This window comes from Pongo abelii, chromosome 20 (genome assembly GCF_028885655.2).
Source record: "Pongo abelii isolate AG06213 chromosome 20, NHGRI_mPonAbe1-v2.0_pri, whole genome shotgun sequence".
Taxonomy (NCBI): Eukaryota; Metazoa; Chordata; class Mammalia; order Primates; family Hominidae; genus Pongo; species Pongo abelii.
In genome coordinates, this window is record NC_072005.2 from 56,836,460 (window position 1) to 56,860,068 (window position 23,609).

Below are 23,609 nucleotides of genomic sequence, written 5' to 3' on the forward strand. Positions count from 1 at the left end.
CTACTCGGGAGGCTGAGGCTTGAGAATCGCTTGAACCCGTGAGGTGGAGGCTGCAGTGAGCCAAGATCACACCACTGCACTCCAGCCTGGGCAACAGAGTGAGACTCTATCTCAAAAAAAAAAAAAAAAAAAAAAAAAAAGAAGAAGAAGGCAAACGGGAATTCTGGGGGAATGAAAAGCCTTGAGTCTGGGCAGGAGCGAGAAAGAAAGGAGAAGAAAGCAGATTTTCCGACTCTTGCTCTGCTTCCTTCCTCCAGCCACTGCCCACGTCCAGGTCCCCACCAGTGTTCTCCGGGATGGAGCAGCCTCTTCCCTCATCTCCCTGCTGCCATCCTTGATCCCCCACCCTGTTCCAGTCTGTTTTCCACACAAGAGTCAGAGGCATCTTTCAAAAAGCATGCTATTGCCCCTGCTTGAAATCCCATGTCAGTTAGGAGATCAGAGGCGACCGAACTCCCAACTCTGGTCTACAAGACCCTCTATGGCAGGCACTGCTGGTGCACCTGCAGCTGCCCTCCCCCTGGATGCAGCATCCCATCCCTCACCCACTGCTGGGAGTGTCACCTGCCTGCGGCCCTTAAGAATCACCCTCCTTCAGAGTCCTGGACTCGCCCAGTCCATTATGTGTCCCTGCTTCCCGGAGCAGCCCACAGCCCACGATGGACTGATACGGAGTTCCGAGGCAGCACTAAAGCCGGGGTGCCCAGCCTGACCCCACGGGTTCCCACTCCAGTGAGAACCGCATCTGCTTGACCTCCTTCCACAGCCCCAGCCAGTCTCCCTGAAGGTTCCCCCTCAGCAAACCCTTGGTACAGGAATCCTCACCTCCGGCTCCCGTTCTAGGGAAGCCCACACGAAGACACCCTGCAGGACCCAGCCCCTGCCCCCATTTTGCACCTGCTCCCTTGGTCCACCTTCACCCCCACCTCTTCCTTCTCCTCTGTCATCCCCAGGTCTACCCTCATTTGAGAACACCCGCAAGCCCTGGTTCTCTCGGCAACAGCTTTCCCTCTTATTGTCACAGTTCCTTTTCAGCGCTAAGTTCTCCTCCGTGAGACCTTCCCCGACCCCCTGCCCGGACGGCACTTCCCTCTGTCCCATTTTCTTCACAGCATCTCTCTTCCCCAGAAACCATCTTGTTTACTTGCTGTTTCCTCCACTAGCCTAGAAACTCCCTGAAGGCAGGGCCTACGTATCCCAGGCATCGCACCAACAGTGTCTAGGGCCCATGATGCTTTTAGGGGAAGTGTTTTAATTTCTTTTCAAAGTAGAAGTGAAAGAAAAAAAGAAAAGAGAAAATTGTACCCTGGATAATATTGGTCTTTGCAGCAACATAAAATTTAAACTTTTTTTTTTAGACAGGGCTGGAGTGCAGTGGCGTTAACACGGCTCACTGCAGCCTTGGCCTCCCAGGCCTAAGCGATCCCAACCTCAACCTTCTGAGTAGCTGGGACTATAGGCAGGCACCATCACATCTAGTTAATTTTTAAATTTTTTTGCAGAGGCGAGGTCTTGCCGTGTTGCCCAGGCTCATCTCAAATTCCCGGGTTCAAGCGATCCTCCCACTTTGGCCTCCCCAAAAGTTCTCAGATTACAGGCATAAGCCACCGTGCTGGCCTTTTTTTTTTTTTTTTTTAAATACAGAAGGACAGAAATGCCTAAGGTTCATGGAAGTCATTATGAAACCTGCCTGAGGGTAGGGTAGTGACTTTATCAGTCTCATTTCCTACTGAGGCCCCAGTCCCTACATAGGGCCTGCTGTTCTATAAGCAAGTGTTAGATGAGTAACAGGGAGAATCAGCCAAGGTCAGGCACTTCGGGGCCCTGACTCCCCAGCTTCTGCTAGGTCACCCCATGTGTCTCCCTTCTCCATCTTTGAGACCAGAAGTGCGGAGAAAGGGAACCCTCTCGGAATGAAGTTCCCACCTTTGGGATGAACCCTTACTTCCTGCACTGCCCACCATACCCCCTCCTGCCTCTTTCCTCCAGCCATTCACAACCATTCCCAGTTCCCTCAATTCTCACCTCCGACACTCTGCATGGAGCATCCTTTCCCTGGGCTCTGTGCTCTGCTTGGGAAAGCTCTGCTAACTTAGCCCTCCACCCTGGCCCAGCTACCCACTTCCTTTAGGCCTGCAGTGCCTCCTTAGAGTAGCCACTAGCCATTCAACTGTACATTTCAGGCTAAAATGGTGGCTCATGCCTGAAATCTCAACATTAGGGAGGATCGCTTGACTCCAGGAATTTGAGACTAGCCTGGGCAGCATAGGGAGACTCTGTCTCTACAAAAATAAAAATTACAAAAATTGCTGGGCACGGTGGCTCACGCCTGTAATCCCAGCACTTTGGGTGGGCAGATCACCTGAGGTCAGGAGTTCAAGACCAGCCTGGCCAACATGGTGAAATTCCATCTCTATGAAAAATACAAAAATTAGCTGGGAGTGGCGGCGTGTACCTGTAATCCCAGCTATACAGGAGGCTGAGGCAGGAGAATCACTTGAACCTGGGAGGCGGAGGTTGCAGTGAGCCGAGATTGTGCCACTGCACTCCAGCCTGGGTGATAGAGCAATGCTCAGTCTCAAAAAAAAAAAAAAAAAATTAGCCAGGCGTAGTAGCACATGCCTGTCATCTTAGTTACTTGGGAGGCTGAGGTGGGAGTTTCACCTGAGTGCAAGAGTTCAAGGCTTCATTGAGCTATGAGTGTGCCACTGCACTCCAGCCTGGATGATAGAGTGCGACTGTGTCTCTAAAGAAACAGACCAACTAAAAAGACAAGTGTAAATTTCAATTAATTAAAATTAATTTGTAAAATTCAATTTCTCTGTTGCACTGGCCACATTTGAAGTATTCAATAGTTACCTGTGGCTGGTGGCTACCAAATTGGACAGTATAGATATGGAACATTTCATCATCACAGAGAGTTCTATTGGTTCTAGTCCAGACTTTCCTGGGGTCTGTATTACATGCCTCTCACTACACTTCCCTCCCTGAATTGGGACTGTCTGTTTCTATGTTTGTCTCATTAATTCATTCATTCCAGAAATATTTATTGAGGACTTCCTTTATGCCAGGGACTGTGGCAAATACTGCAGATACAACAAATTAGACAAATGTCCCAGCCCACAGGAAGGGCAAGCAGGCCATAAACAACATAAATTCGTAAAATATAACACTGGTCAGATGGAGGTAAGGGGGAGGAGAGAGGGAGAATGTAATTTAAAATACGGGCTGATGGCGGGCGCGGTGGCTCACGCCTTTAATCCCAACACTTTGGGAGTTCAAGGTGGGTGGATCATTTGAGGTCAGGAGTTTGAGAACAGCCTGACCAACATGGTGAAACCCCATCTCTACTAAAAATACAAAAAAATTAGCTAGGCTTGGTGGCACATGCCTATAGTTCCAGGGAGGCTGAGGCAGGAGAATCACTTGAACCTGAAGGCAGAGGTTGCAGTTAGTCAAGATCGTGCCACTGCACTCCAGCCTGGGTGACACAGCAAGACTTCGTCTAAAATAAAATAGAATAAAATAAGGGCTGGCCAGGCAAGTGGCTCCTGTCTGTAATCTCAGCACTCTGGGAGGCGGGAAGATTGCTTGATGCCAGGAGTTCGAGACTAGCCTGGGCAACATAGCAAGACCCTGTCTCCACCCCCAATTTTTTTTTTTAAATTAGTGGTGCATGGTGGCATGTGCCTGTTATCCCAGCCACTTGGGAGGCTGAGGTGGGAGGATCCCTTGAGCCCATGAGTTTGAGGCTGCAGTGAGCTATGATCGTGCCACTGCACTCCTGCCTGGGTAACAGAACAAGACCTTGTCTCAAAATAAATAAAATAAGGTGGTCAAGGAAGGCCTCACTGAGAAGGTATTATTTGAGCAAACTCCTGGAGGAGGTGAAGGAGGGGGCATAATGATGTGTAGAGGAAGAGTGTTCCAGGCAGGTGGAACAGCAGGTGCAAAGGCCCTGAGGTGAGGGTGAGCCAGGCAGGCTCAGGAGGAATAGGAAGGAGGCCAGGAGCTGAAGGGTGGGAGTTGAGGTTAGACAGGTGATAGAAGGGTGGGAGTGGGTAGGACCTGCAAGTTTCAGGTTTCTTTCAGATTTCGGCTCCAAGGTCTCCTCTCTGGAGAGGCTTCCTCCTGTTACTCTGTGTCATAACTCCCTTAACTTATGCCAGTTTGGAGTTATCATCATTACTTGCTTGCTTGTTTACTGTCTGTCTCCCTGGGCATGCAGCCCACCCCAATACTCCTTCTACTCTATTTCCTTGGTAAGAAAATGCCAATCTTATTTGGCACCTTTTGAGAGACTACACTTCCCAGCCTCCTTTGCAGCTAGGTGTGGCCATATGACTAAGGAAGGCCAACAGGGATGCACAAGTGGGAGTGTTGTGTGTTACATCTGGGATGTCTTGGAGGTAACTCAAGAGGCCTTTCGCCCTTCCTTGTTCCTGCTACCTGGAATGCTGGTGCAATAGCTAGAGCTCCAGCAGCAATTCTGGACTATGAGGCCAGTCTGCAGTTGGAAACATGGCTAAGATGGCAGAGCAGAAATTGAGAAGGATTCTGGGTGTTTAAGACCATGGAGGCTGCTAATCTGCCAGAGACTTCCTATTCCATACCTTTTTTTTTTTTTTTTTTTTTTTTTTTTTTTTTAGATGGGAGTCTCACTCTGTCACCCAGGCTGAAGTGCAATGGCACTATCTTGGCTCACTGCAACCTCCACCTCCTGGGTTCAAGCGATTCTCTTGCCTCAGCCTCCTGAGTAGCTGAGACTATAGGTGCCCACCACCACACCCAGCTAATTTTTGTATTTTTAGTAGAGACAGGGGTTCACCATGTTGCCCAGGCTGGTCTTGAACTCCTGACTTCAGGTGATCCACCCACCTTGGCCTCCCAAAGTGCTGGGATTACAGGTGTGAGCCACCATGCCTGGCCCCCATACTTCTTTAACAAGAGAGAGATAAAAGCATTTTTCTTGGTCAAGCCACCATTATTTGCTTTTTCCCCCTCAGGTACAGCAGAACCCAATTCTGCTAGTCTCCTCTTTCAAATGTAAATTCTCTAAAGGAAGTTACTTTGTTTGACTGATTCACTCTTATACCTTGAGAGCCCAGCAGCAGGTCCAGGATATAGTAGGTGCTCAATAAATATTTGTAGAAGGAAGAACTCATTGGAAGCAATACAAGACACCCTGACAAGATGTGGCGAGCAACTCCAGGGCAAAACCCCAGCCTGTTCCTCTGAACATCCCCATCAAACAGCACAGGGCCAGCTCCAAGCAGGCGTCAGGAGATGTCGCCTGAAGGCATCCCTGTTTTGAGGGATTTCCTGCCATGTTGCTCTTCTCTAAGCGCTTCTCAGCCTGTTCAATCCTTCTCCACTTTGCTGAATGTTTTTCTGACCCCCTCCCCCATCTCCTTCAGCCACAGCCCAATACTGTGCTTGGCTTTCTGTCCTGTCCTGCAGCTGTGTGGTATCAGAGAGCAGAACCTTGCAAAAGATAAAGGCAGTAGAGAAGTGGCAAGCGGAAGGAGACACTCTTGTGTGAGCCATTTTGCCTGCTGTTTTTCCTGTGTGTCCTCACTAGATCATCACGCCTGTGAGTTAGGGTGGATTATACCCATTTGGATGATAATGAAAGAGGCCATGGATCAGAGAGAAAAGGGCCTTATCCTAGACCAGCCAGCAAGTAAGGAGAAGACTAAAGATGCATCGGAGAAAAGAGATCAGAGTGGCTCAAAAACCCTAAGATAAAATGGGAGGGGTACGAAGAGCCAGGATTGGGGGATGTGACCAGTCAGGAAGCACAGAGGGACTGCTGAGGGGCAGAGCTGGAGAGGACAGCAAGAACAGAGTCCAGGCAGGAGAGGACAGCTGGGAGGAGGGGAAGAAGGCAAGGGAAACACCTGCACGGGGTATGGGGGCGGGTGGTGGGGGCCAGAGGGAGAGGCGAGGGTCAGGTGACAGGTGAGGGTGAAGGTGATGAGGCAGGGATCAGAGTGACAGTGGAGGGGTTGATGTGACAGTGGAAGGGTCAGAGTGACAGGGAAGGGACCAGGGTGATGGGGGAGAGGTCAGGATGACAGGGAAGGGTCAGGAGGACAGTGGAGAGGTCAATGTGACAGAGAAGGGGTCAGGTGACAGAGGAAGAGTCAGAGTGATGGGGAAGGGTGAGGGTGACAGGGTAGGGGTCAGGGTGAGAGAAGAGGTAAAAGAGAGACAGTGGAGGAGTCAAAGGGACAACGGAGGGGCCAGGGTGATGGGGAGGGGCCAGGGTGATGGGGAGGAGCCAGGGTGATGGGGAGGAGTTAGGGTGATGGGGAGGGGCCAGGGTGATGGGGAGGAGCCAGGGTGATGGGGAGGGGCCAGGGTGATGGGGAGGGGTCAGGGTGATGGGGAGGGGTCAAAGGGACAATGGAGGGGTCAGGGTGATGGGGAGGGGCCAGGGTGATGGGGAGGGGCCAGGGTGATGGGGAGGGGTCAGGGTGATGGGGAGGGGCCAGAGTGATGGGGAGGGGCCAGGGTGATGGGGAGGAGCCAGGGTGATGGGGAGGGGCCAGGGTGATGGGGAGGGGTCAAAGGGACAACGGAGGGGTCAGGGTGATGGGGAGGGGCCAGGGTGATGGGGAGGGGCCAGGGTGATGGGGAGGGGTCAGGGTGATGGGGAGGGGCCAGGATGATGGGGAGGGGCCAGGATGATGGGGAGGGGCCAGGGTGATGGGGAAGGGTCAGGGTGATGGGGAGGGGTCAGGGTGATGGGGAGGGGTCAGGGTGATGGGGAGGGGCCAGGGTGATGGGGAGGGGTCAGGGTGATGGGGAGGGGTCAGGGTGATGGGGAGGGGTCAGGGTGATGGGGAGGGGTCAGGGTGATGGGGAAGGGTCAGGGTGATGGGGAGGGGTCAGGGTGACGGGAGAGGGCTTAGAGTGGCAGGGAACTGGTTATAGTGCGTGGGGAGGGGTGTCCCCGACAGAGGAGGGTGCAGAGTGACAGACGCCTCGTCAGATTTGCAAGCTGACAAAAGACACGCCATGTGGAAGAAGAAGGGACAAAAATGGGTTAGCTTGACATAAGAAGGGTCAGGGTGACAGGAGAGATGTCAGACTGACGGAGGAACCATAACAATCTGATGGGGCATCGCACTGACTCCTGAGGGAGCACCTGAACTCCACCAACCAACGGAAGCATTCGCTCCCGCGCAGAAGGGGCAGCCAATCAGAGTGCGCAGCCTTGCATGACATCACCGGCTGCCGGGCAGACTCCCCTTCAGTCAGTCGCCCAAAGGCCCAGTTCTCCCTCACCTTGTGGCCTCGTGCCTCAATGGCAGCGCATGTCCTGCAGCTGACCAGTGGCTGGGGAACTCCTGCTAAGGAGGCAGCCCTGAGAGGGGATAGGGGAGAGAATGGACAGGGAGACAACTGAAGAGACAGAGATGGGGGGACAGAGATAGACAGAGACAGAGAGAGGGAGACAAGGAGACACAGAGACAGAGGTAGAGAGACAGAAAAAGAGAGACAGAGATAGAGAGACAGAGACAGAGAGACAAAGGCAAAGATGGGGAGAGAGAGACAGAGATGGAGAGACAGAGATAGAGAGACAGAGACAGAGAGACAAAGGCAAAGATGGGGAGAGAGAGACAGAGATGGAGAGACAGAGACAGAGACAAAGGCAGAGATAGGGAGACAGAGATAGACAAAGGCAGAGATGGGGAGACAGAGATGGAGAGACAGAGAGACAATGGCAGAGATGAGGAGACAGAGACAGAGAAACAGAGAGACAATGGCAGAGATGAGGAGACAGAGATAGAGAGACAGAGAGAGAGCCAGGGAGACAAGGAGACACAGAGACAGAGATGGAGAGACAGAGACAAAGAGACAAAGACAGATGGGGGAGAGAGGGAGGCAGGGAAACAGGGAGGGATGGGAAGAGAAAGATGGGGAGAGTGAGAGAGGGGAAGAGGGACAGACAGAGATGTGGCCTAGAAGGGGGAGAGACAAGGACTGAGAGATGAGAGGGGAAATGAGAGGACGACGGGAAGCAGGAAGAGCCCAGAGAGGCAGGAGGGAGGGCAGCTCTGACTCAGAGAGGGCCTGCGCAGCCCCAGGAGGGAACACCAGAAGTGGGGAGTGCAACTGAGAGGGAGCGATGATGTCTCAGACTGAGAGATGAGGGGCCACGAGGGATCCCTTGGGCATCAGTGGCGGGTGACAAAGACAGTAGCAGAGAAAGCCAAAGCTATACCGAGGGGCGGATGGACAGCAGAGCCCTGGGAGGAGACAGCCCAAGGGTTGCCCTGACCTAGGGTGGATCTGCTGGGCTCTGCGCCCCCAACTGTCCCTGCCTCCTCTAGGTTGTATGCAAAAGTGCATCTTTGGAGAGGGTTGAAATCTCCCAGTTTCCAAGTCCTTAGATAGTGGCATCTTTTTTTTTTTTTTTTTTTTTTTTGAGACAGAATCTCACCCTGTCACCCAGGCTGGAGTGTAGTGGCGCAATCTTGGCTCACTGCAACCTCTGCCTCCCAGGTTCAAGCGATTCTCCTTTCTCATCCTCCCGAGTAGCTGGAATAACAGGCGTGCGCCACCACACCCAGCAAATTTTTGTAGTTTTAGTAGCGGCGGGGTTTCACCTTGTTGGCCAGGCTGGTCTCAAACTCCTGACCTCAGGTGATCCACCTGCCTTGGCCTCCCAAAGTGCTGGGATTACAGGCGTGAGCCATCATGCCTGGCTGATAGTGGCATCTTATACAATGCTTTGCTCTTGTTCACTTTTGTGCAGACCTGACCCAAGAAGCCTCGGGGGGTACTGCACCCCCCATCCCACTGCATCTAGACCAGAGGGAAGATGCAGAGTGAAGAGGGGAGAGGAACCGAAATGAATGGGAAATCAAGACACCGAGAAGAAGACTAGATGTCAAAAGAGGCCACCAAGATGCAGAAACCTCATGAAGGGGCATCTGCATTGACTCAGAGAGCGGGAAAGATAAAAATGGCAGGTGGGAAGGAGCAGAGAAGGCGGCAGAGAGAGCCTCCAACATGAGAGGGGGGCCTGAGGAAGGCCCGGGGACAGATCCAAGAGGTGAGAGAAGAAAAAAAAAAGGCGAGGGGGATGTACAGGGCAAATGACTATGGGTCCTCTGGACACAGAGGGAAAGGAGGTCTCACAGAACTCAGGTGAGTGCTTGTGAGTTTCATTTCTAGGAGGCGGGGGCAGGTGGGCAGCTGGTTTTATTACTGGCTGGTGTCTGGGCTCCTCTGGGGGTGGGTGTCTTCGGAGCTCAGAAAGTGAGTTCCCTGAGGGTTAGGCTCTTGCCTGTCCTGTAACTGGGTTCATGTAGGGCAGACCTAGCACTGTGGCTGCCTGGCACTTCACAGGAGCTCTGTGCATTTGTTGAATTAATGAAAACAGGCCTTGCTCTAATTAGTTTATCAGAGATTTACACTCAGTCTGATATGCTATTGTGGGGTCTCTGGTGTTGGGGGTCTCTGGAGGCATACACAGAGATCACTGGTGAGTCATGGTGGACTTTCTAGTTTATTTTATTTCAATTAATTAATTTATGTATTTACTGAGACAGGGTCTCAGTCTGTTGCCCAGGCTGGAGCGCAGTGGCGCAAGCATGGCTCACTGCAGCTTTGACCTCCCTTGCTCAAGTGATCCTCCCACCTCAGCACACACCATGACTGGCTAATTTTTAAATATTTTGTAGAGACAGGGTCTCACTATGTTGCCCAGGCTGGTCTCGAACTCCTGGCCTCAAGTGATCCTCCTGCCTTGGCCTCCCAAAGTGTTGGGATTACAGGTGTGAACCGCTGTACCTGGCCTATTTTCTTTTCCTTTTTTCTATTTTTTTTTTTTTAGATGGAGTCTCACTCTATTGCCAGGCTGGAATGCAGTGGCATGATCTCGGCTCACTGTAACCTCCATCTCCTGGGTTCAAGTGATTCTCCTGCCTCAGCCTCCCAAGTAGCTGGGACCACAGGTGCACACCACCACGCCCAGCTAATTTTTGTATTTTTAGTAGAGACGGGGTTTCACCATGTTTGCCAGGATGGTCTTGATCTCTTGACCTTGTGATCTGCCTGCCTTGGCCTCCCAAAGTGCTGGGATTATAGGTGTGAGCCACCGCGCCCAGCCCAGCCTGGCCTGTTTTCTATCCTGAGGGGTTTACCTTGTGTTGGGAGTTTGCTGTGTTACAGTTAACCTCATGGAATCCTCATAAGAACTGGGCAAGGTTGGCTTTAGCCCCATTTTAAAGAACAGAAAACTGAGATGCAGAGAAATTAAGTAACATGGTCCAAGGTGGCAAATTAAGTTAGAGGAAGTCAGGATTTGAATCCCCATTTGTCTGTTAATATAGAGTTTCTGGGGGATCAGGAACAAACAGAAACACCTGGGGTATGGTTAGAGACCCAGAGAGGGAAATTCAGAGGGAGGAGAGTGTAAAATACAGAGCAGGGGGAGGCATGAAGAAATGGGATTAGTGGGAGTACATCCCAGACTTCCAATAAATACTGAATAATTTAATGAGTGAATATGGATGGTAGCATCCTGAATCTAAGTCCACTTAGGATACTCCTGGGGCTGAAAATCTTTTTAATCTTTTTTGTTTGTTTGTTTTTTAGAGACAGGGTGGTATCTCTCTGTCGCCCAGGCTGGAGTGCAGTGGCACAATCATGGCTTACTGCAGCCTCAACCTCAGAGGCTCAGGTGACCCTCCCTCTTCAGCTCCTGGAGTAGCTAGGACTACAGGTACGTGCAACTAATTTTTGTATTTTTAGTAGAGATTGGTTTTTTGCCATGTTGCCCAAGCTGGTCTCGAACTACTGAGCTCCAGGGATCAGCCAGCCTTGGCCTTCCAAAGTGCTGGGATTATAGGTGTGAGCCGCTGTGCCTGGCCCTGAAAATCTTTTAACCTTAGAATGATATAGGGCAGTGGTTCTCAATTAGAGGTGGTTTTGCCCCCCCAGAGGACATTGGGCAGTATTTGCTGTTGGCATCCAGACGGTAGAGGCCAGGGGTGCTGCTAAAATCCTACAATGCCCAGGACAGGCTTCCACAACAAAGAATTACGCAGCTCCAAATACAGGCAATTGTGGCTATATGCGGTAGTTGTGTTATATGGGGTTGCCACACATTTCCCTCAACCAATCAATACATAACCTTGTTTTATGCATGTTTCTGTTGAAGGATGCCTTATTTAATATACATTGTTGATTCATTCACATCCAACTCCTGGCCACCAGCGCTCTAACTCATGCCTGAATGAAGCTTCTCTAACATACATATTTTCTCCATAAGGCACATCACAGCCTTCTCGCACTTAGGAACACTAGACAGCTCTTCAGCACCATGCTTGGGGGACCTTTTAAACGCTGATATCACCACTAAAAGGCCCAAAGATGCAAAGCACGTGACATTAAATAGACCGAGAAAAGACACTCGTTCACAGTATAAGAGCTGAAATGAGAAGGCACCCTCGTTCAGCCTCGTCTGGGAACCTACACATAGGGCTACTCAAGATTTTCTCTTCTTTGTGCCTGTCCAAGAATAACCACAAAAACCCTTCGCGTATTGATTCTGGGGTTCTAATAAATTTCAGCGAGTAGGCAAATTCGCAAACACAGAATCTGGGAATCATGAGGGCCAACTGTGTCAACAGTGCAGATGTTAGAAACCATGATGGACAGGAAGAGGTCTTGGACTTTGGTTCTGTCTTGATTAGAGACACACTTGATGAAAGGTCTCAGGCAAGTGAATGCAAATCTCTAAGACTGTTTCATCTTCTGTAAAATGGGAATGTGCATGCTCTCTCTTTCTTTCTGTTTCTGTACCGCCCTTTCCTTCTTAAAGCTGGTTGTGAAGAAGTTTGTTGAGGAATTATGAGAAGTTTGCTGCAGGGCAAGTGAAGATAGAAGAAGACCACAGGAGGAGGAAACAGTGTCAAAAAAGGTAAGAGCCCAGGGGAAGTAGATTTGGACTCCATATAAGGAAGAAGTTTTTTTTTTTTGAGACAGAGTTTCGCTTTTGTCACCCAGGCTGGAGTGCAATGGCGCGATCTCGGCTTACTGCAACCTCCGCCTCGTGGGTTCAAGCGATTCTCTCGCCTCAGCCTCCTGAGTAGCTGGGATTACAGGCACATGCCACCACATCCGGCTAATTTTTGTATTTTTAGTAGAGATGGGTTTTCTCCATGTTGGTCAGGCTGGTCTCGATCTCCTGACCTCAGGTGATCAGCCCACTTCAGCCTCCCGAAGTGCTAGGATTACAGGCGTGAGCCACCGCACCCAGCCTCCTACTCTTGATTTTTATAAAAGTACAAGCCCCTCCAGAGCACGAGGGATTGTGGATAGACTTCAGGGGCCTGTGCACTTGTACAGGAAAAAAAATCCTATGTCTTCATTTTCATCATCCTCCAGCAAAAACTCAACCTTTCCTCAACTAAATATGTAAGCAGCAAACCATGCTAGTTTCAGCAAGACCCATGCCTGTATCCCCAGTAGGAATCACAGATATTTCCATATCCCATCACAGTGGTGCAGATTTCCCAAAATAGTGTTTATGCTCCTCGTGATTTTGAAATTAGAGTTGTTAAAATCCACCGCCAATGTCTAACATGTTGACAAAAAAAGATGATATTATGATATCACAAATTTTGCTTTTGAAAAATATTTTGAGAACTACATTTTAGTGTAACTGGCCTCTTTTGTTATTTTATGCTATGCATTTATAAGCATTATTCTGGGAAGGACTATGGCAGCCTGCCAAAGAGATTCATGACCCCCTAAAAGCCAAAGGACCCAGTTTTAGAGTAAATGGACCCCTGACCACTACGTGGTGGATGTGGCCAGAGGATGGGGACTGGGCAGAGAAGAAGGAAGCGGGAAGGGAGGATTAAGGCAGAGCGTGGCCTCTGGAGGAGACAGTTGGAGGGTAAGGGGTGGCACTGGCAGGCCTAGTGGAGGATGTGTTGGAGGGAAGGCACACAGCCCAGTGGAGTAGGGGCAACATCCAGGAAGGGACCAGCAGGACCCTACTAGGATAGCCAGGGCTGTGGCAGGACCATGGGTTCGGAGGGCTGCCTGCCTGGGTTAAAATCCCTCCTCCTTCCTTGAGTCTCAGTTTACCCCTCTGTAAATGGGCTAACAACCTCGTGTACCTCCCAGGATGAATCTAAGGAATGAATGAGATAATCCATATAAAATTTGGTGTCTGGCTGGTGGCGCACACCTGTAATCCCAGCACTTTGGAGGGCTGAGGCAGGCAGATCACTTGAGGCCAGGAGTTCGAGACCATCCTGGCCATGATGGCAAAACCCTGTCTCTATTAAAAATACAAAAATTAGCCAGGCATGGTGGCACACACCTGTAATCCCAGCTACTCAGGAGGCTGAGGCAGGAGAATTGCTTGAACCCGGGGGGCAGAGGTTGCAGTGAGCCAAGCTTGCCCCACTGCACTCCAGCCTGGGCGACAGAGTGAGACTCAGTCTCAAAATAAATAAATAAATAAAAATTAAAAAATAAAATAAAATGCAGTGTCCCCCAAATTATCAACACCCCCTACAGGGTGGCCTCTGGTTGTGGGGAGAGGCAGACAGAGTGGCGACAGACATGACCATTCATATTTTAATAAGTACTACATGTTGGGTATCTATTATTATGCTGGGGAATCTCCATCCATGACATCATTTTGCCTTCCCTGAGACCCTTAAGATGGGACACAGAGGGACAGAAAGAGGTGGGGCAAGAGCGCAAGTATAATAGCAGGGGTGGGAAGTGGAGAGAGAAAAGGACAGAGATGGGATTTGAGGGAAAGGGACAAGGAGGAAAGGAGGTCCCCAAAGTTGGGAGAAAGGAGGAAACCCTAGGATGCGTGTCGCCCCTCCAGGACCAGCCTAAAGCACAGGGGCGTCAGGAGGGTTTTGGAAAGAGAAAGGCTCCAGGTTGGTGTGTGAACCGCCTCCCCCCTGGCAGTTCCTCCCCACACCAGGCCGCCTACCTCAGTGGCAAAGAAACCTTTGGGTCGGTGTTTGCCCAGGGACGCGAGGCCACCGGGCCCAGGGCTCTCGCTTGCACTGATGGTCTGTTGAGCTGCGGCCAGGATTTCGTCCAGTTTGTCTAGGGGGAGATGAACAGAGGTGGGAAGACAATGAAATGAAGTTTGCCTTGACCCGGGCAGCAAAGGCCAGAGCTGCCGCCCGCAGTTCATCCAGCACCTGGATCAACCAGGAAAGGGCAGCCCTGTCTGGGTCCAGGTGGACGGGCAGTCCCGCTTGGAGACACAATCTCCCAGCCCGGTGGGCAGCACCCAGGGTGGGAAGGGGTGCGGGCAGGGAACGGGGCAGCCGTCAGGAGAAGGCGGGCGGAGGGAGGGGAGGTGGGATCAAGGCCTCTCTGGGGCAGGAAGGTGAGGGGCGCCGTGGGGTTCATGGTGGGACAGGGATGCAGCGGATGCCGGGGCTGGGGCCCGGCAGTCCGAGGAGCAGGGCTGGGCCGTCTTACTGAGAGCCATCTGATACACGGTCCGCTTTTTCTCCATGCTAGGAACCGGCGCCGGCTGCTGCTCGTACTCTGTGGGCAAGGAACACGGATGAAGCCCAGGGAGCCCCTGGGGGCGGGGCGGAGCGGGCTCGGCCTGTGGGCGTGGCCAGCAGGTGCGGGCCAGTGGGCGTGGCCAGCGGGCGCGCGCATGCGCGAGAGGGGCAGTGAGGGGCCGGGGTCAGGGAGGGGCGAGTCCGCCGGCGGGGTCGGGAGACGGGGGCCCTCCCGCCAGTCCTGTGCCCACTCACCACTCTTCTTCTTCCAGGGGGAGACTAGCCCAGGGGAGAGGCAGTAGAGGAGCCAAGAGTTAGGACGTCAGGGGAAGGCGAGGGGCCCCCTCTCTGGAAGCCCACCTCCCTCGGGGCCCCGGGGTGGGGGCGGTCAGCTGTCCGACCAGCCTCCTGTCAGGGGAAATGGGACCCCCAGGTCCACTCGGCCTCGTCTGGAGGGAGGGGCTCGCTTTCCTCTGTTATTGGGGGTTGGGGGGAGCTGGTGGAGGGAGAGATGTTGAATGGGGCTTGGGGGTGAGGTGGGACAGAAGGAAGGAGACAGAGACCCGCAGAGAGGGTACATACAGACCCTGAGAGAGACCCCAACAGAGAAACAGATACAAGAGCACAGAGGAAAGTCGTCTCTCAGACACCCCTTCCCAGAGACACACACACACAGGCCAGAGTCCGACCCATGGACTGGGGACAGGATGAGGACAAGGACCCCCGGTCACTAACAACACTAACGAACTCAAGGGATGGTCCAGCCCTCCTTCCCCTCTCCCCCCCGGCCCCCTGGCCTCAGCAGCCCCGCAGGCTCACCCATCTCCTCCAGCTCTGAGGTCATAGATTTGGAACGCAGGGAGATGGTTGGGGGCGGCAGCCGCTTGGCCTGCTGGGGTGCTGAAAAGGTGATGAGGGGAGGCATCAGTATCATGGGGGAGACGCCCCCACCACCCTCTACCACCACAGGGCTCCCAGGGCTCAGAGAATAGCCGATGCCAGCGTGCTGAGCCCTCCCTGCCTCAGTTTCTCCCCACAAGGGTCATGGAGAAGCAGTGCTAGGGAAGGGAAGGCCTTGGGCAGCAGCACCCGGCCCTGGGGCTCCCGCAGGGCTGAGCCTGATGGCAGTGGGGTGGCTGCGAGAGTGGCCACAGGAGCACCTTTCTTGTGCACTGCCTCATCCATGTCCGGGTGCCTGGTGACCATCACCACCTTCACCATCAGCGTGTTGCCCCCTTGGCGGATCATGTTCACCACCTGTCGGTGGCCGACCTTCACCACATTCTGCCCATTCACCTGTAGCACAGACACCCCCAGATCACACAGAGTGGACGAGGGGAGGGGTGCTTGCAGCTTCAGAGACCCCAAGGAGGATGCCTCCTGCGCTGCCCTGTCCATGGCCCTCGGGCTACGTTCCCCTCCCTCCGACCCTTCATACCACCGCCTCCCTGGGCAAGCCCCCTTTCCCACCCTCCCTGGCCCCAGGGTTGGGGAAGAGGCTCAGCCTACCCTATTCACTTCCCCCTCCCTCCTTGTCCCCAGTATTTATTTATTTATTTATTTACTTTTATTTTTAAAAGGCAGGGTCTCTGTCTGTCACCCAGGTTGGGGTACGGTGGCACAATCATGGCTCACTGAACCCTCGACTTCCTGGGCTCAAGCAATTCTCCCACCTCAGCCTCCTGAGTAGCTGGGACCTCACGCACACAGCACCGGCTAATTTTTTTTTTAAGAGACAGGGTCTTGCTATGTTGCCCAGGCTGGTCTCAAACTCTTGAGTTCAAGCAATCCACCTGCTTCAGCCTCCCAAAGCACTGGGATCACAGGCATGAGCCGCTGTGCCTGGCCATCCCCCGGTATTGTGTATGTGTTGGGGACAGCTCTGTGTCACTCTTTTGAGATGCCTCAGAGGCCTTTAGATGGAATCGCTGGGGAAAGCAGAGGCTGGCTGGGGGGTGGGCAGGGGGCTGGGAATCCTGGTGCCAAAGGAGAATAAAACTGGGCAGCCAGATCCTGGTGTGAATCATAAGGGGGTCTGGGAACTTGTCACAGGGTCCCAGGGAAGAGAGGGGGCCTGGACTCACCTCGATGAGGAAGTCTCCCATTCGCAGTCCAGCTCGCCATGCCACGCCACCCTCGTCCACTGACTCCAGGTACTGCAGCGCCGGGAAGGCCGGGGTGGGGGTGAACTCCTCGATGGGGGTCTGCGCTGCAGACAGGGAGGAGCCGGCGGGGTCGGAGGGGAGGGGGTGGAGAGGCCGAGCAGGGGATGGGGCTCAGACCCAAGTCACGGAGGCCTCACCGCAGCTGAGGGACCAGCACCCCGGGGTGGGGTGGTGGGTGGGCTGGGGTCCCTTCCCCTTTCCAGCCCCCCTTTCCAGCCCTGCTTCTGGGGTCACAGAGCCCTTCTCCCATCCCCTCCCCGGCTGGCACTCACCCTTGGCCCCCCGGAGCACGAACCCAAACCCCTCACTGTCCTTCTTCTGCAGCAAGACTGTCTTCTCCTTAATGATGTAATCGCTGGCAGGGAGGCAGGAGAAATGGGGGGGTGGTGGGGGGAGTGGAGAAGACATCATGAGACACAGAGCCTGTCCCCCACCCGGCAACCCAGAGACCCAAACCTCTGCTCCAGGGCCGTTAATTGCATCTCCTAGGATCTCTGTCACCCACTCTGTGTGTGTATGCTAGCAGCAGCCCCGATGGGCTTCCCCCTCAGAGCCGGCATGCTCTCTCTCTCACTCCCTCTCTCCTCATTCATCCATCCATGCATCCATCCACCCATCCATTCAGCACCAGGCACAGTGGGGAGGATGGGGAGAAGAGCTTCCAGATTACCAGACAGCCAGGCTTGGGTCCCTGCTAGTCACTTCCTGCCTATGACCTTGAGCCCACAACTTTAACCTTTTGTGCCTCAGTTCCCTCATCTATAATGAGGGGCTATCACAGATCCTACCTGATGGGGTTGCGGTCGGAATCCAGTGGGGGTAATACACATTTAGTATTTCGCACAGTGCCTGGCACATAGTAGGTGCTCAATACGATCTGCTCGATGTCCTTAGGTCAGAGTGTTAAGTCAAGAGGACTCATGTACTTTGATGATACCCCTCAAAATTCCTTTATATATATGTCACCTCCCAAGGACCCCACGCAGGGTAAAGTTGTTAATTCTGCACTGCCCAATATAGTGGCCAGTAGGTGCCTGTGGCTGTTTTTATGAAAGCTAATCAAAATCAAATGGAAAAATTCAATTCCTCAGTCACAGTGGCCATATTTCCAAGTGTGCAGAAGCTGCACGTGGCTGGCGGCCACCACATTGGACAGTACAGATATAGAACATTTCCATTGCTGTAAAGCTCCCCGTGGACAGCACTGTCTTCTGTATTCCCTGGTGCATCTCAAATGGAGCTACTGCATGCAGTCAGCATATTCTATTATAGTAAAATGCAAAGCACCAATGAATATGGGTGGTACTTTCCAGTAAAGCCATCAAATGCCACCAGCACATTTGGATAAGGCTCACGTACCCAGGAAATGTCAATGAAACTCAGATACAGTTCATGGATCTCAATGCTCAGTCAAACAGCCCCAAACTCCTGACATGACCACTGTACACCTCAGGAATACACATCCATTCCATTCCCAGAGGATCCGACACCCCAGTCTACAGCAGGAATACTCAGACACCCTGGCTGCAGCCCCACTGCCTTCAGAATACCCAAGAACACTCAGGAGTCACTGGAACACGTGCTCTGCTGTGCCCAGCTTCCTTCAGCACTGTCTAAAGCCCGTCCCAGGGCACACTTGTAGCACCTCCCACCCTCACAATCCCAGTGTGTTCCAATAATACCCAGATCCCAGTAACATCCATGTGGCCCTAATATACTCCAATCATAGCCAAGCATGCTCCCCAATTACCTGCCCCCACGAATTCAGCAAAGCAGCCCTCCTCGAATACTCCAGCATGTTTCGGCAACCCCCACACATCCCAGTATGTTCCAATAATAACTCCCCCTCACTCGGATCTCAGTGTATTCCCATAACACGCCCTCTGAACACATACATCCCAGGAAACGCCAATAATACTTACTGTGCTCCACTGTATTTAGGTACCACCCCCACAAGCACCCCTGTATGCTCCCAGGACCCCCATGGCTCCCCTTGTAAAAATCCATACATTTGCACCGCGGCGACAGGGTTTTGGATGTGCACGTGTCCTCCCTTCCTGCCACCACACTCCTTGTGGCGCCTCAGTGCACCTAACACCACGCATGTTCACATGTACATACTCCAGCAACAGTCCTCGCTCAAAGTTCATCACAGTCCAGTAAAGTCATCCACACCATACCCGCCATGTCTTCCTCTCCTGGATAGAGAGGTGTTGGCAGAGAAGGAGGGAAGGGGCTGAAAGGGGTGAATGAGGGTAGGAAAAGGGAGAGGGGAAGGGAGGAAAGGGGCCAAGAAGGCTGGAACAGCGAGTGGATGGGGAAACTGGACACAGAAATTGACTCAGAGGTCAGAGCTGCCTGTTTCTAACCATGCATTCTGTAATGTCCCCATTCTCACCTTCTTAATCCTCCTCCTGTATCTCTTCCAGGTCTTCAAGGCCCCCCCAGCAGCCAGCAGCACCCTTCCTCACTGGAGGCAACCTCACTTTCTTTCACTCATGCCACAAACCCCTCCCTTCCTCCATCTTTCTCCCTCCCCTCTGGAATCTCTCTCTTGCCCCCTTATCAGCCTCATACCCCATACATAAGCCTTCCCCAAATGTCAGCCAATATAGTCAATAAAACTCCCATGTCAATATGCCAAGAAGGAGCACTTGCCTTTGGCTGGGCAGTATCTGAAGCCCTTCACAGATAGATCATTAAATTGTCTTCTCATAACCAGCCTCTGGGGCAGGGACAAGTACCAATTCCACTTTATCTATGTATTTATTCATATTTTTTGAGACAGAATCTCACTCTCTTGCCCAGGCTGGAGTGCAGTGGCACAATTACAGCTCACTGCAGCCTCAAACTCCTGAGCTCAAAGGATCTTTCAACTTCAGCCTCCCAAGTACCTAGGACTACAAGTGCTTGCCACCACGGCCAGCTAATTAAAAAAAATTTTTTTGGTAGAGATGGGGTCTCACTATCTTTCCCACGCTGGTCTCGAACTCCTAGACTTAAGCAGTCCTCCCACCTCAGCCTCCCAAAGTGTTGGGATTACAGGCAGGAGTTGCCACACCCAGCCCTAGTTTCACTTTATAGGTGAGGAAACAGAGGCACAGAAAAGTTAAGTAACTTGTCCAATGTCACACAGTGAGTATCACTCTTCAACAATACCCAAGAGAATACTCGGGTAACTGCAGTGGTAATACCCTCCACTCCACAGCACCGAAATACCTTGAGCACGTATGTCCGTCTGCTCGGAATCCACCCTGAGCTCGGCCCTGCAGCACCTGGAGTTTATCCCAGGGTGTGGCAGTAACACCGTGACAATGAGGAACACTTATCGAATTATTACTGAATGCCACCCATGATTCCAAGCACTTTGCATTTATGTATTTCCATTTATGTATTCAGTTAGTCCTCACAACAACCCAGGGAAGGGTTGACTGTTATTCTTCCCATTTTATAAGTGGGGAAACTGAGGCACAGAGAAATAACTTGCTCAAGATGACACCAGCTAGAAAAATCTCAAAGCCAAGATTTGAATTCACCAGAGGTAACCTATATATATATATATATACCAGTGGTGATCTGAGGCGAGGAGGGGAGTCCAACCACATCCAGACCCACCCTGTTCCTGCTTCTCAACCACCCCCTATCCTACACATGCTCCATTCCCCTCTCTGCTCCATGACTCCCTCACCCAATCCCCAGCTAGGACATACGTGGTGTTGCCCTCATCCCACCACAGTCTCCTTGGACTTCCCAACTGCTCTCTTGCTCCCACAGCTCCATGTACCTCTAAACTCCCTCTCTCCAACTCCTGTGTACCCCTCCTCTCTGCACCTCACTCCCTACTCCTCCATGCCATGTTGAGGTTCCACATCGCCCTAACCCACCCCCCTCATCCCTGACTCCCACAAGCCCTCCTCACACCCCATGGAGCCATCCCCCCATTTCCCATGTCCCCTGACACACCCTACCCCCCTTTCCCCCAAAACATCCTCCTCAGACCTCTGTGACCTCCTCACCCTTGTCCTGCGACCTCTCCCTCATCCTTTGGCCTCACCCTTCCCACACCCTCTTGCATCTCCGTAAGTAATCTCCCTGGCTCCCCTAAAGCACCTCTGGTCCCTTTCATACTTCCCAGGTACCCGCTTTTGCATCCATGGAAACCTCTACCTATTTCTGCCCCCTCGACTCACTTCACCACATGCCCTCCCGCCTGCGTTTACTGGCAGCTGCGTTTCATTTACATTCCCTGCGTCCTCTTGGTATTCTCCCCCTACTGCTCAAATCCCCACCCCCAAATCTCCCCCACTTTCCCTGAATTCCCTCCCCGCCCCATTTCTCTGCTCCGAACCCTCGGTGCTCCAGCCTCCACCCCTCCCCCACTTCAGTATCCCCACTCTTCCCTGTTCCATTCTCAACCCTGCACCTCCTACCCAGACCCCTCTAGTCCCTCCCCCTTGCCCCCCATCTTGGCTGCCCCTGCAGCACCCCATTCAGGCTCCCTCTGGCTGACTACCTGCCCTGCAGGAGCTCACACAATGCTTTTCCCCAGGCCATCCCTCAGCGACCCTGAGCGGCCTCAGGAGCTCAGCAGCCAGCTCTTGTTCACTGGATCCCACACACAGGGGCACTGCGGCGGCCTCCCCTCCCCTCCCCACCCCAACGTCCCTCTCACACACCAAGGGTCCGCCAGCCCAGAGCCTGCTGCTGTGCACGGCGCACCCCCAACCCCGCACTCAGCCCCTTCCCATGTACCCGTGTCCACCGCCTGCCCAGAGGCCCCCACACAGGGACGCCAGCCCCCCTCCCCATGCTGAGAAGTGGCACACGCAAGCGGATGCGGCTCCTCATGCAGCTCAGCCGGGGCTCAGCACACGTGCCCCACATGGGCAGAGGGCACAGCCAGTGACTCAAGTGCCCCTGACATGCACAGACCCCCGGGGGCAAGGGGGCAGGGGGGAGGAGCACATGGGGACAGAGACACAGGATGGACCCTTGAAGTAGGGACCTGTGGGGGAGGGGCGGGCCAGGCCCAGGAGGGTGGGTGTTGGGAAGCACAGCCGCAGTCCCTGGGACAGACCCACTCCAGCACACACCACACACACACACACACACAGAGTCCCAGACAGCCTCGCTGTCGCTCCAAGTCATACAGAGACAGACGCTGTCACACAGGGACACACAGATGGACACAGTTGGGGGGTGGGCTGGGAGCCCACCATCTCTCCATTTCTCTCTCTCACTCACACACACACGCACACACCCGCACGCGGCTGCAGGCAGTCACACACACGCACATCGACACAGCCACACTGACACACGCACCGTCGCACAGTGACACGCAGCGGAAAAAGAGGAGGGGAGGGGAAGCCGGGGGCGCGGGATGCGTGTGTGATGGAGGGGGGATGACTGTGAATGGGAGAGAGGGGTATGAATGGGGGGACTTGCCAACACCGTGAAGAGGTGTGGGGATGTGGGGATCAGAGGGACAGGGGCCTGGGATGTAGGCGGATGCGGGTAAGCCACGGTGGCTCCCCACAGGGAGGGCTCCGGGGAATGGGGGCGCTAAGGGCGGCAGAAAGGCGAGTGGGCTCCAAATCCTGGAGGGGGGTCGGTTTAGGGGGCCTGCTGGGAGGAAGGTCTTGGGGGAAGAGCAGAGGGGGGCCTGGAAGGGCCTGTGAGGGGGTGGAGGAAAAGATTCCCAGGGCTGACGAGTGCGTATTAGGGGGGAGGGTCGGGGAGTGGGTTCCAGGGAGGAAGATGGAGAGGAGAAGGGTTGAGACCAGGGGCCTGAAAGGGATTTCGGGCTGAGAGAAGGTTAGAGAAGAGGAGCGGAGGGGAAGGGGCGGGTTGGGGGAAGGGGAAAGGCCCTGGGGCTGGGGATTAGCGGCGGGGGAGGGTCGCCACCGCGGGCCGGGGCCTGCCGGCCGGCCCGCAAAGCAGGGGGCGGCGCGCTCCGTTACCTGTAGATGTACCAGACGCTGCGCCGCCGGGGCCCCAGGGCTGGCCAGCTGGAGGACAGCGCGGGGGGCGGCTTCGGCAGGGAGCTCCCACCGGGGCCGCCCCCGAGACCCCCGCCGCCGACCGCAGACAAAGCCATCGCCGCCGCGGCCCCAGCCCCGGCCCGGGTCCCGGTGCCGGCCGCCCCCGCCGCCGCCGCCGCCGCCGCGTCCCCGTACCCGCTCGGCCGAACCCCCGTGTCCGGGCCCCCAGGCCCCGCCTCATGCTGACCCGCGCCGGGAGGGGGGAGGGGGAGGGGGCGCGCACCCCCCCCCGCGGGAGGGAGGGCAGGGCCGGGGGCTCACATGCCGGGGGGCGCGGGGGCGCGGGCCGCGGGGGCGCGGGGCGCGGGGTCGGGCCGCGGCGGTAGCGCGAGGACCGCGGACGGCGCCGGCTTCAGCACCGCGGACAGCTCCGGAGGCGGGCGGCGGGCGCGAGGCTTAACCCCTTGGCGTCCTGCGCCGGGCGGCGGAGGGGGCCGGGCAGGGGGGAGGGGGCCGGGAGGGGAACGCGGGGGCCCCCTTGGCGGGAGAAGGGGGAGGGGCGAGGCTTGGAGGGGGGAGGAGAAGGGGAGGCACTTCCGGTCTGAGCCCCCCCCTTAATCTCCCTCCCCCCTCCAGAGCCCTCCCGCGCAGGTGCAGAGCGAGAGAGCGCGGGGAGAGGGAGGCACAACATCACACAAGATGCCTCGCAGCCGCGTGCGCGGACGCGCGGACGGAGCCCTGCTTCCGCGGCAGGGACACCGCGGGTGAGAGAGGCCCCAGGCGGGGACACGCAGCCCACCACCACAGACCAACACGCAACGCACCTCGACACGGTCGGCAAGAAAGGCCAGGACATTCAGACTGGGCCCCAAGGCCATGAGCAACACCCCTCCCCCACCAGAGAAGCCCAGGCGGAGGGGCGAACACACCACCACAGCTGC

The 23,609-nt window shown here is 54.4% G+C and overlaps 1 protein-coding gene and 1 long non-coding RNA gene across 4 annotated transcripts in view; one reads left to right on the top strand and one right to left on the bottom strand.

Moving 5' to 3' along the window:
- The window catches only part of SHANK1 (SH3 and multiple ankyrin repeat domains 1), a 60,202-nt gene that overhangs the window by 12,680 nt on the left and 23,913 nt on the right, over window positions 1–23,609 (bottom strand). For 2 of the 3 annotated variants that reach the window (XM_054538941.2, XM_054538944.2), the window contains exons 15-21: window positions 16,960–17,042; window positions 16,607–16,731; window positions 15,683–15,818; window positions 15,342–15,422; window positions 14,778–14,801; window positions 14,491–14,559; window positions 13,988–14,106 (exon numbers count right to left, since the gene is read on the bottom strand). In XM_054538941.2, coding sequence (XP_054394916.1) covers window positions 13,988–14,106; window positions 14,491–14,559; window positions 14,778–14,801; window positions 15,342–15,422; window positions 15,683–15,818; window positions 16,607–16,731; window positions 16,960–17,042 — 637 coding nt within the window. The remainder of the gene's footprint in view (window positions 1–13,987; window positions 14,107–14,490; window positions 14,560–14,777; window positions 14,802–15,341; window positions 15,423–15,682; window positions 15,819–16,606; window positions 16,732–16,959; window positions 17,043–23,609) is intronic. The other variant, XM_054538943.2, reaches the window with a different exon arrangement.
- LOC129051782 (uncharacterized) lies at window positions 9,859–19,432 on the top strand. Its single transcript, XR_010138653.1, has 5 exons — window positions 9,859–10,741; window positions 11,843–11,941; window positions 14,533–14,642; window positions 16,575–16,675; window positions 19,117–19,432. It is a non-coding gene; the product is annotated as an uncharacterized LOC129051782 (long non-coding RNA).